This window comes from Acipenser ruthenus, chromosome 6, assembly GCF_902713425.1.
Source record: "Acipenser ruthenus chromosome 6, fAciRut3.2 maternal haplotype, whole genome shotgun sequence".
Classification (NCBI taxonomy): Eukaryota; Metazoa; Chordata; class Actinopteri; order Acipenseriformes; family Acipenseridae; genus Acipenser; species Acipenser ruthenus.
Genome location: NC_081194.1, coordinates 8,009,597 through 8,028,614, shown reverse-complemented (window position 1 = coordinate 8,028,614; position 19,018 = coordinate 8,009,597). Strand labels below are relative to the sequence as shown.

At 39.0% G+C, this 19,018-nt stretch overlaps 1 protein-coding gene across 2 annotated transcripts in view; it reads right to left on the bottom strand.

Moving 5' to 3' along the window:
• Positions 1 to 5,997: 5,997 nt before the first annotated feature.
• The window catches only part of LOC117411472 (ras guanyl-releasing protein 3-like), a 38,555-nt gene continuing 25,534 nt past the window's right edge, over positions 5,998 to 19,018 (bottom strand). For both annotated transcript variants that reach the window (XM_059024889.1, XM_059024890.1), the window contains exons 9-17: positions 18,413 to 18,688; positions 16,670 to 16,750; positions 16,165 to 16,278; positions 15,954 to 16,069; positions 15,303 to 15,450; positions 13,668 to 13,704; positions 12,363 to 12,512; positions 10,912 to 11,288; positions 5,998 to 8,961 (exon numbers count right to left, since the gene is read on the bottom strand). In XM_059024889.1, coding sequence (XP_058880872.1) covers positions 8,953 to 8,961; positions 10,912 to 11,288; positions 12,363 to 12,512; positions 13,668 to 13,704; positions 15,303 to 15,450; positions 15,954 to 16,069; positions 16,165 to 16,278; positions 16,670 to 16,750; positions 18,413 to 18,688 — 1,308 coding nt within the window. In that variant the 3' untranslated portion in view covers positions 5,998 to 8,952. The remainder of the gene's footprint in view (positions 8,962 to 10,911; positions 11,289 to 12,362; positions 12,513 to 13,667; positions 13,705 to 15,302; positions 15,451 to 15,953; positions 16,070 to 16,164; positions 16,279 to 16,669; positions 16,751 to 18,412; positions 18,689 to 19,018) is intronic.

Sequence of the window (19,018 nt, the reverse complement as noted above, 5' to 3'; positions counted from 1 at the left end):
TAGTGTGCTCTTTAACTAGACACCCATCCCATAACCCCCCCCCCCCCCCCCCCCCAAAAAAAAATGCTAAAAAAAGTCACTCTGTGTGCCTGCTCTGGGCCCGTTCTACCTTTGTAAAGAACTTAAGCAACATAACATATTCTAGTAATACAATGACTGTTTCCTGCCGTGTTTGTGGTGTGTTGGTAACAAGAGAGTTGGATGCCTATTAAAGCTTTACTTTTTAACTGGTATGCAGTCATACTGCTGCGGTATTTGATGTATTCCTTGACACCCTCAGTAAGTCTCGCTCTGTCGACTTCATCCTTCGACTCAAGTCTGAAGCCCTGATAGTTTAATAGAAATTTCTTAAACTATAGTCTTCAGCATCATTGTTGAATTTGAAAATCCACCACTACTACAGCTGTTAATATCTCGGAAACCGTTTCAGTGTTATGGGAACTTACCCTTCACTTTTGACCTGTGACCTAGACACCATACTGGGGTCATGTGACGCTTCACGATACTGGCTTCATACTCTGGACACAGCAGTGTTTTGTTATTCTCGCAGTAAGTTATTTTATAAAGCCTTGTATCTCAGAAACCATGTGAGGTAGTGACTTCATATTTATAAGATTATATAAAACCAGCAGGTTAAATGTGTTTATGACCATGACATAGATTTACTATGGCTGTGACTGTAGGTTTCTGCTGTAGAGACAGTAATCTTTGTGTTTTTGTCTTCATGTTTGCTACAGTACATACTGTAGCCGTTTTCTTAGCTTTTCTTTCTTTTGTTCCATTGTAGGTGGTGTCCAGTTGAAATGAACAATTTCAATCTGATGTGACATCCTCCTTTGCATATACCCTGGGGAGGCTTTTTTTTCGTTCACAAAAAAAACTCAAAGAGTTATTATTATACATTATATTGGTTGCTTTTGTATTGACTTGCTCTATTTACAATTGGTGTCATGTCACCGTGGATGTAAATAAACTGATTTCTGCAAAGGAAATTATTAAGAAAGTCTCTTGCAGATGGTATGTATATTTTTGTTTGTAGAAAAGCGTGCAGCTGTTTGAATGTTGAGATGCTTGCCGTTACTCCAGGTGCTGAACACAGATACGCAAAGCGTGCAGATTTAAATCTTTTATTACCTGTCTGTAAAACAGTTTGCACAGCGAGGGTGCCAGTTTAACACTTTTCAAGCATAGGGCATAAATCGCCGATAGCAATGTGGGGGGCTGTACAGATGCTACAACATGTCTTGTGAATTTAGTCATGTTTTTTTATGGAACAAGGACCACAGTATTTTTGGAGGTAACACTGAATGAATGGAGTATTTACTTCTGCATGTGACAGTCATGATGACTTTGCGGCTCTCTCATGACTTCGCAGCAGACTTCTGTTCAGAAGCAATATGGGAAAGGGTTTTTTTGGGGATTTTTAAATCATAATATATTTTGGAGGACCAAACATGGGTTTATAAACAGTGATGGCTTCTTGAAAAACAATTGCAATATTTACAAAAAATATATATATATATATATATTGATAGAGATTGACAGAGATGGACCGCTTCACAGACCCTGATTAGCTCTAATCTTGGATTACCTTACCTAAAATAACATTACGTAGTCCAAAGCCCCTTTCACACTGGCACTCCTACCCGGGTCCTGTGGGTTGACACCCTTTTGAGCTGACACAATAACAAACAGCCATGCCTGTGTGAAAGTTTCACTTCCGCAAGGAACGTTTCTGCTTATTCTGTTTAGCCATATTTTTGTTGATTGAGACACAGCATGAGTCAGATTGCAGCAGGGATGTAGAAACATTTGCTCTAATCAACATTTGGGCCGACGGTTCAATCCAGAGAAGCTTGGATGGAAGCGTCTGTAACAAGCTGCTACCGGGGCATTGATATGTGCTTGTTTAATTGTGTCTGTCACCCAGGTCAACCCTGCTTTATCAAGAGCAGTGTGAAATCGTGTAGCTACCCTCATGACATCGGGTCCTGACCCGGGTAGAGCATGCCGTGTGAAAGAGGCTCAAGATTAGTGCTTATCAGGGGTTGTGAAACCATCAGTCAACATATAACCAGTATGTAAATATCTTTATCAGGATATAAGTTATTACCAGATCTTAACACTATTTAACATTTTCACCTGGTAACTTCTTTAACGGAATTGCAGGCTGTAATCATTGAGGGCACTACAGAATGGTTTGAACAGGTTGTAGGCCGATATTTCCAAATTGTATCCCACCACTATATAACCTGTAATAAAATGTATGCAGAGAGAGCTGTGACCACATCATGTGTCAACTTAAACCATATCTACTCTAAGTGCCATTCTTTTGTAAACAGTATTCATATGCAACAACGGGAACTGCACAGATAGAATACATTTTGTGACCCCCCCCCCTCCCCTCCCCTCCCCTCCCCTCCCCTTGCATTGACATTTTCATCAGGACATTCTCCCTTCTGTCATCACTCAAAAATCTTTTTTTTTTTTAACACGGGGTAGTTTGATTGACTCTGTATTTTAACCACTGTATTTTGGCAGGGAATAGTATGTTTGAATCTGGTATACTGCTATGGTTGCCATCTGGCTGCTTTATTTACTGTTTGTTTTGCCAGTTCCCAGTGAAAAGATGTAATATGCTGTTTTTTTTATAAATTATTATAAATATTATTATTTGTTGTAGTAGTAGTAGTTATTTGTATCATATTAATAACATGTATGTGAAAATATTATTACATTAAGTGTTTCATATACAATATTAAGCAGTGTACATTAAAGGAATAATGCACAACACACAACCTGGAGTGCATTATTCCTATTATACAATGGCTCACACTGTAAAAAATAGCAAATAAGACTCATTTCATGTTTAAAAGTGATTTTAATTAGACAAATGTGGAAATAACATTCCGCCTCATAAAATAGTTCCTGTTTTCCATTTACAACTGTAGTAAAGTACTAAAGTGTTATTTCTGTTTAAAGTGAGTTAATAGCTGCGTTTTGTCACGTCTTAAGATTTTTATGTATGCCATGAACACGTTGTTGGCAGAGTTGAACTCTGAATTTGACAGTATGTTAATGTTCCGGGTTGTTCATTTAAGTCTCTGTTTAAGCCCGCTCTGAGCCCAACATAACTGCTTATGCCATATGGCTCTCCGGAGCTATTTCTGACAGAGGCATACAATTGTCGTAGAACTGTGTTCTATCGTGAGTTTTCCAATCTATATTTGTGTTACTCTCATTCACCCAGTAATAAAACACTTTGACAGCCCAGTTGGTTTGTCATTTCATGGATGCTTCATTTCTGTCAGAGTCTATCTTGTCTAGTCCCTCAGAGTCGATCTCCAGCATGGCTGTAAGTAGCTATGAGGACACTGAGGTCATGTCCTCGGTCGTTTTTTTGCATCATCAATGCTGATGCTCATGTAAAAATTCTGGTAAAGTACAAAAGACTCCTTCTCTGTTGGTTTGCGTGTAACATAGATTTGGAGGTTGAATAGTAAGTACCAAGCAGTCATATAAATAGTGCAGGTAGAGCTTGAAACCTAAGTTTGACCTCGGTAGAATGTCTCTGGTTACAATGCTCATCTCCACGTGTCTTTCTTTTTATGATTTTTTTTTCTTCTTTTCTCTCATGAGAGGTGCTGTATGGTCTCCTGGCTGCTCTCTGTTTCCACAGTTGTCATGTTGTTTAAAGTAAAATTCACTTCAGGAATTGTGTAATTTATTCTGTGTTATTGACAGTTGTGGCGGATTGATATGTCTGTCTTTGTTTTCATTGAGGAGGTTGCCGGTACTAGATCCATGATGTTATGTTGGGATAACATCACTGGTCTTGTGCAAGGCTGACCAATCAGGGCTCAGGAATATTTTTTGCCATTGTATAATTTAAACTATTAAGTGCTGGTTGGTTTAAAAACGGACCGCTGGGTGTCCCCAAGGACCAGAGATGAGAGGCCCTGCCTTAAGCAATGACAGCACACCAGCTGGAAATGTCACTTTGGGATTGTCAACCCTTGGCATCTCTGTGTTAGCCACACTACATTAAACCTGCATTGGCCATTGGTGTATAATAACATATGAAACAACACTTTATCCAGCCTCAGGCCAACATTTAATCTTGTGTTTAGCTCAAAGAACGGGCTCTAGTTAAATAATCTAGTAGCTATTTCTCCATACAAACATACATGAGCATTTCAGGGTTAATTACTTCTAAAAAATACCAGAATAAATAAGACCAAAACAAAAACATTGGGCTGTCATTTCATTTTATTGCGTAACCCATCGGGATGATTCATACAATGAACTGAGAGATCAAGTACAAAAAAAGAAAGGTCAGAAATAGCATATTCTTAAAATCTTTCCAAAAAAAAAAAAAGTCATCTCTGCCACAGTGAAGCTCTGGCTTTGGCAAGAAGGTAAAGAAGAGCACAAAGAGTCAGGAATCACAGTGATGGGGGTGTGGGAGACGGGACAGTAAAGGAACTGGAATACTGGCTGATCAGTAAAGGAATTGGGATACTGGGAGCATCGGCAGTGATGAGTAACCGACTAATCAGGGACATTTATTTATTTTTGCCATGTTGCTAATCCCCTAGGGTGCTACTGAAAAAGAGTCAGTAAATGTCGGTGAATGCTTTTTTTCTCTTTATTAAATCTCTCTTACGCATATTAAATATATTTCCGTAAAATCTTTGGAACAATACCTACTTCTGTTTAACCATATGTGTCTCTTATTCCTGTGTACTACATCAACCAATTTGTCTACATTGACCCCTGCTGGTGAAAACTGGAATAGCTTTTTCCCTAGCTGGAGCTCACTTTTAAGTCAATAACAAAATATCTCTTTGGTACCGCGGCTTGTTTTGGCCGTCAGAAAAAAAAATAAAAAAATAATTCGTTATGTCAAGATCGCGAGAAAACCATTCCGTTATTTCGTGATCACAATGTAATTTCTCAGGATCTCTAAAAAAAACTGAGGTAATCACTTCCGTTTTCTCAAAATCATAAGATAAATGATCTTGTGATCACAAGATGACGGAATGGATTTCTCGAGATCACGAAATCAATTATCTTATGATCTGGACATAATGAAGGTTGTTTTTTTTTCTTTGATGGCCTCAAGGAGCAGCTGTACTCCCCCCAGTTAATTTAGAAAAGCAGCGCCATGGCGACCATGCGATCACAATATCTTCAGCCCTCAATAGGTTCAATTCCCATGTTCCTATCACGAATGCCATTTATTTACCTAGTGCAAGCGAAGTAAATAAATGGCTTCAAGTCAATTTATTGGCCCATTGAAGTTGATAACACCAAACATTGTATGTGACAGCTGCTTTTGCTAATTATATTATTTCCTGAGTGTCATACAAAACCATATTCTGTATGTCTTACTTAATAGAGTACGGAAACTTTTTGTTCTTTTTTTTCAGAAACAAACCCCATCAAATTTATATATATTGTCATAATTAGACTATCGGAGGTTAGCATGATGAATCATGCTTATTTCACACATTTTTCAATTCAATTAAAACACCTAAAATGCCTTGAATAAATACAGTATGTGTGTATGAACACGTGTTCATTTTTTGTGGACATATTACAAGAGCTGTAGTGCATTACCTGGATGCAAAACCAGCAATCACAGGCAGTCCAGAATACATAATAATAAACAGAACAACTTCAAGCATATACATATAAATTAAAGATATGATTGTAACAGAATATTACAATGTGTAATTAATAATAATAATAATAATAATAATAATAATAATAATAATAATAATAAAAATAACAATTTACCTCTTCTATAAAAATACAGAAAAGACTTCAATATAAATAAATAATCTGCTTCTAAAATAAACTTTAGTCATAAGAAATATCCTTACTAGCCAGAGTAAAAAGACATTCAGAGCCCTGATTACCCAGCTCAAGGCAGATATATTAATATATTTCTTATTCCACCAGCACTGAATAATAAAGGACCCCCCCCCCCCCCGCCCTCCTATGTAAAGGAGCTATAAACAGGACTTTGTAATTCACTTATTAGCATTTACACTTAACAAACAACAAAAGATCTTCAGCAGAAGGAAGTAAATGCCCAGTGATGAAATGCTGCTAGTGCAATGAACAGGAAAGAAATGGGTTTACAGTGCTGATTACAACACCTTTAATCCAGAGATCATGTGGGACAATGTGACAGTGCCTCAGTTCAGTAGGCAGTCTTGTGAGTGTTTGGTTATTTCTCTGCCCTTCATGTAAGATTATTAGCATCTGTACTACAGAGTCCATCCACCTCAGAGAGAATAGAAAGGTTGACCATTAACAGCACAGCCAGTGACCCAGATCCGTGCACGTTAATTACAAATCTATAAAACTAGAAGTAGATTTTCCTACATCATTTACACATCTCTAATAATGCAAGTTTTTTTTTTAAAGGTGCTACTGTCATACGCTCTTTAATAACCATTTACATGTATTTATAATTTTTGTCAAAAAGAAAATTGTAACAAAACAAACACGTAACAAATGTCAGTTTTCAAGTAGACCAGCTAAATAAAAATGTAAAAATACAGACTGGCGGACGGATGCTCTCTGCAATTCTGCATCCTTGAATCCCAAATGCAGAATGTGTTTTATATACAGCAGGGACTTTAAACACACAGACCACTTTTGATGCTTTAAACCTGCTCTTCCATTCCAGTCCAGTTCCAACCATGTTGTCCACCCTGGTCCTTAATGATTTCATTTAACCTGCAGTAACAGGCTCAATTAAACAAGCTGCTGAACTGGAATGGGACTGAAAGCAACACCACTGTTTAAAAAAAGTTACACTTATTTGAAATTGGATCAAGAACAAAAAAAACTCCTTCTTGGTCATTGCTGCTGACAGCATACACCCATTTTTAATATGCTGCAAATGATGACTTCCATAAAATATTTTGGACAGTGTTATCTAAATAGTAGCATGCCTGTAAACGAGAAGAATTGCAATTCATATATCGGCACACTAATGCACAACTAATGTATTACAGTGTGTATACAGCCTTTTAGCACAAGCTATGGTGAATCCTGATGTTATAGGCAACACCTTTTCAAGTCTCAGATAGTTCTGTTTTAATATAAAACATTTATTTATACAGGACACTAGTTGAGGAGGGCCACTTCCCAGTCCCTAGTATGGCCAATATAGTGGGCCTTTCAGCAAGTTCTCTGTATATGATTCATAAATACATTGCCAATCGAAACATGCCTTTTCTGCCCTGTTTTATTGGTAGGGGTAGGGTATAACAAAACTGGAAAGTGGCCTGTGAGGGGTGCTGGGGCTCAAGCTGTACACTTCTGTGTGTCTTCATGTAGCAGCCTCCTCGTTTAGAGAAAAGCAGATGGATTTAATTTTGCTAACATCCAGCAGTCTAGAAGCAAACTGTCCTGTCAAACCTAAGAATACCCCTAATGCTGCCCTCCTGTGTCTTTGAGCTGCGTAGTTTATTCAATTGATTTAAACAGCCGCAGTACTGAGTCTCCTCCCCACCTTTGTAAAATAAATTTAATGGAAAAACAAAAAGGCTTTGAAGAACTCTCGTTCAGCCCTCCTTCAAAAGTTCTTGGCACTAAGTGGCGAAATTGCATCTAATCAATACCTCCATTGTTTAGATGAATCGAGTAACCAGGTATATTTTGTTACGATTCTGAAGGATAGTAATTGCTACTTGAGGGCACCTGTCTGCTACCATTGCCGCATCATCCCGGAAACATTCAAGCTTGCATATCATGTCATGGTGGTCTTATATATACAGTATTTTAGAGATGATTTGTAATGCTGTAGTGTTTAATATTTCGATCCCTGAAAAAAATATAAAAGAAATAAGTTTACGTATTTGCTGTATTATGGTAGGGACTGCAGATCCTTATCTAACCCTACCAAATTGTTTCTCCATGTTCCACATCACTTGAATATTGTCTCACTGGAATACAACAGAAACAGTACCTGTTCTCCATTCAGTAGAAACTATTAAATTACTTGGAGCTTGACTTACAAACAGTATATAGTGCTCCACTTTAATAATACTGTAGTTGAATAGACTGAGCTATTTTTGTCTTATAATGAGAATGTATTGGAATGACCATACTGAATTCTACCCTTTCCTGTGATATGAATGAGCAGTGTTTTTTAGTATAATATTTGTCAACAGCACTTGCCATTTTCATGTCATTACTTCTGTGGTTTCCAATACTTACATACATCTGATCATCTTATATACATACCTGTGTCATCACCTACACTTCAGTTTTTAAATTCTCTGAACTTTGTGCTTCATAACTTTCCTCAGTCTTTCATCGTTTCTCTTCTTTCACTTCCCCTCTTATATCTCTTGCCATTGAAAACACTTTATAAAATAGAAACCTACAATGTCAACATCAAAACCTGGTCAAACCACTAAAATTGTTTCCTTGTTACACATTTGAATTGGAACGTCTTTGTTTTAACGGTAAACCAATGAAGGGAATTTAAAACCATTGGTCTACTCCTATCTTCAGTACATTTGTGAATATTGCATACTGCATAGAACTGTGGGTTTATAAGAGGATATGTGTGGATATGAAAAAAGGGGTTTATGGTCTACAGTGGAGAAATATTTCCTAGCGTATCTAGTGAAATGAGATTGGAACTCCATAAGAGTTGTTTGAGTGAAAACTCCGCTGTCGAGCTAATGCACCTCATCTGTGAAACTATGCCCATCCACCAAGACATAGCATAAACTTCTTCTTTACGTTGTGTGGCCCTCCCCCCTCCTTGGCAAGATCACTGTGATGGGAATGAGGCTGGTCTACTGCCGTTCTACAAGGCAAAGGTCTTTGTTACCAAGCATATCCCACCAAGTCCAGAGAGCCGTCAAAGTTGGCTTGTCATTACCATGGGTCCTTTCCTTATTCCTTAATGGCAGTAAGTCAGCTATCCTGTAAATACAAATACAAATACAATTACTTACGGCACTGTAAAATGATAAGATTTATAAAAACAAAACACTATATATATATATATATATATATATATATATATATATATATATATATATATATATATATATATATATATATATATATATAATTTATTGTCTCTGGCATTCAGAATCGGAGTTCTGTGCAAGGGTGGGTTATGATTATTATCATTATTATTAATATTATTATCTTCTTGACAAACTAAACAGATAATTACATGCTTAAACAGTTATTTTGGTGTGTTGCTCAACTCATCCCCTAAAATTCTGTTAAATGTTAGAAAGGATAAACTTGTGAGCGCTGCTGTGTTCAGTGCCTGCTCCCCAGTGACAAGGTCCTAAATCTGAACGCCCCAAAAATATTGACTTTATATGAATTCCCATTTTATTTGTATACTGAACTTCAAGTAACACATATAACATGTAGTGCATTTATCTCATTTCTAAAAGTATTTCCACAAAGTGTCTTTCTCCATCTTGTCAGAATGCTTTACATGTCTGTGTGTCAGTGGCTTTGTTTGTGTTCACACTCGATGCACTGTTGCTGTTGTCTTCGTCAGCATTTTTTTTTTTTAATTTAGTAGTCGCCAATTGATTTTTATCCTGTTTTTCTCCCAATTTGAAATCGCCAATTGTATTATATTTTAGGCTCAGCTCACCTCTACCACCCCCGTGCTGTCTCGGGAGCAGCGAAGACGAACACACGCTGTCCTCCAAAACGTGTGCCGTCAGCCGACCGCTTCTTTACACTCTGTAGGCCCACCATGCAGCCACCTCAGCCAACTACAGCGTCAGAGGACAACGCAGCTCTGGGCAGCTTACAGGCAGGCCCGCAGGCGCCCAGCCAGACTACAGGTGTCGCTGGTGCACAGTGAGCCGAGCACACCCTGGCCGACCTAAGCCCTCCTCACCCTTTGGGAACTCTCGTCGGCAGTGGAATAGCCTGGACTCGAACCCTAATCTGCAGGCTATAGGCGCATCCTGCACTTTACCGGATAAGCCACTTGGGAGCCCCTTTTGTCAGCATTTTTAGCCTTCTAAAGGGTATGTAAGGACCTTTTTATTTTATTGTCTTACATGTTCTCATGTGTTGCTACAACTGTTTAAGTAAGGTGTGTGTATTGTTTTAATTATTATTATTTTACATCTTGACCACTTTTTTCACTTTTAAATTGCAGTGCTCTCTGGCTGTTTCTATTGTAGCTCCAAGATGGCATCTCATGTATTTCTCAGAACTACATTTCCCGTCATCCTCCTGCTCACTGGTAAATCTATCTCAGTTACATATGTGAGCAGGAGGATGATGGGAAATGTAGTTTGAGTGGTCCATGCAGGTCCATGTGAAGCTATCTTGGAGGCAGTGGAATGCAATTTAAAAGTTTAAAAAAGTAGTCAAAATGCAACCGGAGGGTTGTGGGTTCAATCCCAGGTGTGGACACTGCTGCTGTACCCTTGAGCAAGGTACTTTACCTAGATTGCTCCAGTAAAAACCCAACTGTATAAATGGGTAATTGTATTTAAAAAAAAAAGAAAAAAAAGTGATATCTGTATGATGTGCAATAATGTATAATGTGAAATAATGTGATATCTTGTAACAATTGTAAGTCGCCCTGGATAAGGGCGTCTGCTAAGAAATAAATAATAATAATAATAATAATAATAAAAAGTAAAACAATACACACACCTTACTTAAACAGTTGTAGCAATATATGGGAACATGTAACACAATAAAATAAAAAGGTCCTTATATATCCTTTAAAGAAGCCGTCTGTAATAGAAACAGTTCCTAATGCTCCTTTCATTGCATCAAGAGCATCCTATTTGCCTCTAGAAAATAGCACCGAAACGGGGTTCCTGTGTGTTCTGGCCCGTTCCAGCTTGATTACACCACTGCTGCTCCCAGACTCACCTCCGAGGGCTCTGGTCTCACCTCCTCCTGCACGTCCGTTCCGTTCTGCTCCGCCATGCTGACCGTGACGCCCTTCTCCTTCGTCTGGGGCTTGGCCTGCGGGGCCGCGTTCTCCCAGCACGCAAAGCCCTTGCTCTTGGAGCTCTTGCAGTGGAGCTTGTACCTCATCTTGGGGAAGGTGTGTGAGCCGCTGTCGCTGCTGCCCCCCCAGCCTTGCCCGTGCCACATCGGCTCCGTCTGCGTGGCCTGGCTGGCTGTGGCTCTCTGGAGCCGCACGGAGATCTTCCGAGCCGAACCCGTCATCAGAGTGATCGACCGCCCGTCCAGGTCCTGCCTCTTGCCCGTCACGGCGGGGAACTCAAACACCTCATCTTGAACTACGGAGGCGATAAAAACACCTCTGAATAGATCTCTTTCATTATTTACTGTCCTAACCTTACCCCGATCAGCACAGTCAGACTAAAAATACTACTGGAGTGGTCTTCAGTTGGATAAAAAGCTGTGGGGAAATCAATGATTCAATTAAATAAAAAACTGACTCACAGTGAGCGGCTGAAGCCCATATCACATCATTTACAATGAGTTTTAAAATCGGCAAGTGTTACTAAGCTGAATGGATGAGCTTATAGTTGCTCATACTACATAACCATGTGCACAGATGGGCTTCAACAGAAGGCACTTTGGGAATTTGTTTATTGCATTATTGTGTTCCCTAAAGCTTGTTCTATGCCAACACCAATATTCAGCCAAAGCATGTGCTGATACAACCCAAGCCAAGTGACCTTATGCTACTCCTGTAGTTGTAATAATGAACTTGCATGGCCTTGACCAGTCTGAACTCAGAGTTCTGAGGCTTTCTGCACATTCGTAAATCCAACAGTGATAACTAATATAGAGAGAAAGGGCTGGAGCAGCATGGCACACTGGGTTTATTTACAAAATACATCCCCAAAACAGTTTAACTGAAGTCTAATACATTTCCCCCAGGCTGAACAATGCTTTGAGGACAGCAAGCCTTTACAGCAGATCTTGTCCAACGTACTCACTGTTTTGATACAGGGTTTAAAAGGTCTCCCAAAGGTTTGCTAATGTGATTCTGTAAACACATTTGGATTAAATTTACCTCGGCAGATCAAGTGAATTGTCTGCTTCAGCTTTTTAATATCCCTTTGTTGTCATACACAAGCAACGCTTAGTCAGGACTGTCTAGGTGGGAGAATTTTGACATAGCAACGGTATCACGATATTAGGAACAAGCAGTCTACTGCAATACTGCACCTGTGCCATCACATCAGAAGCGCTGTACAGTATTTGTTCCAAATAAACAGTGCTGCCATTGCTGGTAATGCTTGTGGTCTGTTTGTGATTCTGGTGTTATCCCAGTGTGTTGAAAGGACATACAGCCTGGAAGCATAGTTAAAGAGTGGTATGTTTTGCAAGCTGTTTCTTACCAGCACACGGTGGTAGGGAGGGACTGCTGGGCAGAGAGCCGTGGCTGCAGGAGGAGGGGGATGTGCTCCCCAGGGAAGTGCCTCTGGACAGCTTTCTGCAGGCCAGCACAAGCAGCTCCTTGCATTGCTTATGGCAGTTCACACCACAGTCTGCAACAAAGAGTATTAAACATGTGCCAGGGGAATCAGGGCAATGACAAGCCACTATTAAAGACAGAGAACCTGAAGAGCAAAAAGAGGTCAAGTTACCGACATCAGTAATATCATTCTTTTGCATTAAAGCTGTGCTGTGTTAATTACTTTAGATGCTATAATACATGTATTCAGCTCTGTCATACAGTAAAATGGACTGTAGCTTCCCCCCCTTTCTGTTTTCTGTGAACTGCCACACCAGTCAAGAACATGTTTAAGAAGATTAACCTTAATAATTAGAGACATTTAACCCTTTCATGCATATGAAAAATATATTTAACATGTGTCCAAAACTACTTTTATCAGCTATTTTTTAAAAACATATTTCATGCATGAAAGTCTAAAGGAAACATGGATACAGAATCAAGTTAGAAAAATGCGACAAGCATTTCAGAATCCAAATGTATAAACTTTCAAGAAAGACTTCTAGTTGAAATGCCTGCCATAGGACTGTATCAATTTCTTTTAGTATTAATATAAAAATATAGAAATAACACCAGAGGCAGAACACGGGTGCTGCCTGTTTTTAATGTGTTAATGAACTCTGTCATCTGGTAATATTTCATTTCTTATTGTTTAATATCCTATTATGTGTGCTGTATTGTTCCTCTGTGTTTTCTTTCCTGCTTAGATCATTGCTACATTTCTATATGTTTTATGTGGGGGTGGGGTGTGGAAAGTACTAAGTGTTCTCCTCATTAGTCACGCACTGAGGTATTTTAGAAAATGCTGCTATTGTTAAAGAAGTGAAGGCTTATATACCTTGTTGTGAGTCACATGTAGTGTGCACCTCACTACCACTTACTGTAAATATTAATATTCACTAGAAATGTACCATGTGCAGTAACCTTATTGGTCAGAATGTTCTGGAACCCTCAGAACAGAAAGTTACATGTGGAAAAGTTACAGTAGAGATTTTTATGCTGAGAACTGAAACGTGGCACAGCTGCTCATAATGTGTTAAAACATATTTTGTTTCTAATAAAGAAAACTCTTCCTTATGGAAACTCCACTGAAGTCTTTGATACAGCATGTGCCGTGGTGCCTTGTCCTCACACAGTTTGGTGTGCTTTGTGTTCATCAACAGATGCTTCACTTCAAGGTGACACTTACCTTTACACTTGTATCCTTGTTTGATTATGCCCCAGAGCTGCAAAGGATAAAAAAAGACAAAAGAATGAGTGTAGTAAGGAAAGCCGGAAGGAAATTGATTTCATGGAGGGGAAGCAGTGATGGCTGTTTCTGCTGTACAAACAGGATGTAGCTGCTCGCAAACACCCTTCCTGTCCACTACACACGATCCAGTGAGCTGCCAGTAACGGACCCAGCAACCCACTACCTCTGCATTCCTGCAACCTGGGAGGGGTGCAGTGGGGCAGCAACGCACTGCAGGGCTCCCAAGGTTTTGTTTTGTTATCAGTTATCAGTCCCCTCCTCAGCGTAACCATGCATCAACACAGTACAGTAACTCTGCATTATAGAATATCGCCTCCATGCATCAACACAGTACAGTAACTCTGCATTATAGAATATCGCCTCCATGCATCAACACAGTACAGTAACTCTGCATTATAGAATATCACCTCCATGCATCAACACAGTACAGTAACTCTGCATTATAGAATATCGCCTCCATGCACAACACAGTACAGTAACTCTGCATTATAGAATATCGCCTCCATGCATCAACACAGTACAGTAACTCTGCATTATAGAATATCGCCTCCATGCATCAACACAGTACAGTAACTCTGCATTATAGAATATCGCCTCCATGCATCAACACAGTACAGTAACTCTGCATTATAGAATATCGCCTCCATGCATCAACACAGTACAGTAACTCTGCATTATAATATCGCCTGCATGCACAACACAGTACAGTAACTCTGCATTATAGAATATCGCCTCCATGCATCAACACAGTACAGTAACTCTGCATTATAGAATATCGCCTCCATGCATCAACACAGTACAGTAACTCTGCATTATAAAATATCGCCTCCATGCATCAACACAGTACAGTAACTCTGCATTATAATATCGCCTCCATGCACAACACAGTACAGTAACTCTGCATTATAATATCGCCTGCATGCACAACACAGTACAGTAACTCTGCATTATAGAATATCGCCTCCATGCATCAACACAGTACAGTAACTCTGCATTATAAAATATCGCCTCCATGCATCAACACAGTACAGTAACTCTGCATTATAATATCGCCTGCATGCACAACAATGTTTGCTTTTTAATAGGATCAGCTGAATTTTATGTCTAAAACACAGATTTTCACAAGTTTATACATCCACAGATAATATGACCTTTTTCTTGCCAATAACCAGCATAAAAATATTCTCAGAAGTCCCTGAGATCCTGATGTAGGTGAAGCCTATTTATCATGATATAATACTATCGAATAGTTTCAAAATACCCTGATTAGCTCTAATATTGGATTACTTTACCTAAATAAACATTGAGTAGTCTAAGATTAGTGAAACTAGCCTTATAAATGTACTTCTTGTGGTACAGGGAATAGGGCCCCACCAGAGCCTCACACTTGCATTCTAAAATACCCATAGGATACTGCAGTACGTTGGGGTCAGGTGGGGTCAGATCACTGTGACAACTAAAAGCAACTTAAAAAATAATGGTGTACATTCTTTTTGTGTCTGCATGTAATAACCTAGTCATATAAAACCTAAAAACAAACAAAAAAGTTTTGACAATGAAAGCAGTACGTACAAATCCTGAACATTGCTCACAGAATGTGGGCTTGAGATACGTCATCTCCTGAAAGTTGTGGATAAAGCCGGGTCCCATTTTATATTGCAGCGGGGAGTTGCCTCTCACGAAGAAGGCCATCATTTCATCTTTACTAATTAGACCATCCCTGTCACAACAGAGAGACGTGTGAACATTACTGAGCACTCAAAACACACTGCTTTGTTTAATTGCTTCTGGTAATTGCAAGCTATGTAATTATGCCAGGAGAGCCTCTAATTCCTTCCATGGAATTTGTTCGCTATCAAAGTCTGTACCCTGTCTTGGCCATTGTGACTGAAACTGACTTGCAACATAGACAGTAGTAGTCGTAGTAGTAGTAGTAGTATGTTCTAACATTGAATGATTTTACTTGTATGTGCCTTTGTTTTTGGTTCCAACAACACCTATGCAGCCAGGGAACCTGACCCACAATTAAACCCTGGTAATTAAAATGACTAAACAGGTTCATTTAAAACATGTTTTTGCCCTAAGAAAGATGACACACAAACTATGTCCTCTCACATGACATCTTTCTTGTGATAAGGTTATATTTCCAAAACCATGTCTTTAGGCCTAATAGGGTTTTTAACAGTGATTATTCTAATGATGTTGGGAAGAGTTAAGACTCACTGGTCCTTGTCCAGGACACAGAACGAATCCAAGAAAGGGAAGTTGGTAGCGATGCTTTCAAAATCCTCTTGAGAGATGAAGCCATCATGGTCGTGGTCATAGTTCCTAAACACAGACTACAAAAAAATATATATATATATACAGGCCCTCGCTATACAGTATAGACAATGGGACTTGAATATAAACTGGAAACAATAGCATACACACTTACATCCACCACTTTTCTGATGTGCTTGTTTATGACGGTGGGATCTTGTTTGGGGGCCACTCCAGATGCCCAGTCCAGCGGGACCACAGGTTTGTTGGGGGTCGTTGGAGAGGTAGGCTGTTGAACACGACAACAGGATATGTGTGGCAAACATTACATAGAAAGGGATCAGTTCTTTAAACACACTTTAGCTGATCTGCATGAGTAGTTTACCCTAACATGTAATACTCAAAACAAAATATAGAGCTTGTTTTCATGTTTCTATGCAGTCTCCGCCATTGTCTTTATATTTCTCCATCTGAGAAGTAATTTCATGTTCCCTTTTGTTGGTATTACACTCACAGAGCCAGACTGACACGAGACTCTTTTAGTTATCAGACTGACACAAGTTATAACTGGACTTACAGTAAGCCTTTGTATAGCTGTCCAATGTACTGTAAACTAGGCTAAAATGTTCCCTCAAAATCATGTAAAGTAAACAGCATACACTCGTGCAGACAGAACTCACCAGGGATTTAGGATTGCGAGGCTCCCGAAGTAAGGACAGTTCATAAATCTCATCTTCAGTATAATACAGATCTAAAGAAAGCTAAGAAGATTAAATGCTCTGTAGAATCACTCTGCATAAATGCAAAAAGGCATGCTCAGAAAGACATGTTTATCTGAAAGAAGGGGCAGAGTCAGACAGGTAGACTTTTAAGCAACCTATTGGGGCTTTTAATATGGAATCGATCATAACAAATGAAGAGTTTCCTTATGGATCCACATTGATCACTGCATGTAACATCAAGGATGGAAATAAGAATCCTATTTCATAGCAGTTGCCTCTATTCCAGGTTTTACTATGAGCTTGATTAGCTACAGTGTCTAGGTAACACGCTCAGGTGAGTCTTATTACATATAGTATAACCAGTATATAGTAAACACAGGAATTGATCAAACTGCTATGCAATGGGAGTCTCATTTCCCTCCCTGAATGTATAATTGTAACATATTAAGTTTCCTATCTGTGCTGTACAGGGCAATTTCTCTTACCCTATAAACACATTCTTAAAATTACATTTAAAAATTGTGACAGAAGGGGATATAGGACTTCTCTTCAAGTAAATATCCACAGCTGCTGTATTCCTTTTCATTGCTCACCTAGAATCACCTATGTAATATTGCTAAAATTAGGTCATTTCTTTCTTTGGCTGATGCTGAGAAACTAAATCATGCTTTCGTTTCAGTAAGACTTGATGCAATGCTTTATTTGCTGGACTTCCACATCACGTCTTATCACGTTTACAGATTGTTCAGAATGCAGCAGCGAGGGTTCTGACTAGAACGAAAAAACAGGCTCATATAACTCCTGTGCTGGCTTCATTGCACTGGATTCCAATACATTTTAGAGAGATTCCTAAGAGAGATTCTGTCCCCATATAAACTTCTGCGCACTTTAAGGTCAGCTAACAGTTGTGCTTCCCAATGCTAAAATTGAAAAGGAGAGGAGAAAGTGTGTTTTGTTTTAATGCTCCCAAGCTGTGGAACTCTTTGTCTTCCTCTATTAGAGATGCTGCTTCGGTCAGCATTTTTAAATCAAGATTAACGACTCATTTTTATAGATCAGCTTTTTTTTAACCTAATCTAGATATAAAGTTTCTTTATCTATTTTTATCTGCTAACTTTGTATTTTATTTGTTATTCTTAATTATTTATTTATTACTTATTTCCTGTGTTAAAAAAGTAGTTATTTGCTATTTATTGTTATTATTAATATCATTGTTTTTTGTCAATTGTGTGATTATACTGTTCTGTCTTGTTTCTTGATCATGATACATACTGTCTGTAAAGCGCTTTGAGATACCATGATATGAAAGACGCTATATAAATGAAATAAATAAAAATATTACCCACGAGTTAGCATCTTAATGGGAGTGGTCCATGATATTTTATGTTTATTTATTTGATATACTTTTCTGCAGCTAGGGGTAATCAAACACATCTTCTCCACTTGCTTAAGCTTTTTCTCAAGCGCAACCATACACTTATCTACGTCTCAGTGCCAATCAAGCAAAAAACATGTCAAGATATACAATTAGGCAATGACTAAGCATGTACGAGGAGATAACAGCCTTCTGAGCGGATAAAAGAGACATTTTGCTTAATCACTTGGAACACAATGCTCCCTGCTGTGTGTCCGTTGTCCAGCTGTAATATTCTGAGCTACCATGTTCTTGAGCTGGAACTTTAGATCTCTGAACAAACTTACTGTCAGCAGGTAGATGAAGTCCATGTTGGGCTCCACTTGTGCATTGGTGCTCTGCAGCGACACCAGCTCATTAAACGTGACGTAGAGCTGCTGCATTTTCACAATGTTCACTTCGTGCTCATCTATCCAGTCGGGGAAGACCACGTGCACGGCTATCAAGTCTTTCAAGTGAACACCTAGAATGGGAATCTTAAATCCTTCGCAATCTGCAAAGGCCTTGCGGTAGGTGCTGTAGTTCCCATTGGAGGTGACAAGCTCTGTCATTTCGTTCCATGTCTGCAGAAAAAACAAAGAAACATGGAGAACACATACGATGGATTGCACACAGTGAAACCAGAATGAACTGTGGCTGCTGGAGACAAGGGGCTGTTTATTCAGGGTGCCTCTGTCATTTACTTGGCTTGAAAAATGCACCTGAGTACATAGAGGATACGCCCTTATCATTAAGCTGTTGTTCCACTAGTGAGGGTGGATAGAAACCTGTGGAGCGGGTGGTCATCCTCATGAGTAAAATAAACATAGAGCCCCATGACAGTTCATTGGTTTATATACCAAGTGTGATGTATGTAACTGAAGGTTGGCAACGTGGAGTAATTTGGAAGAGTG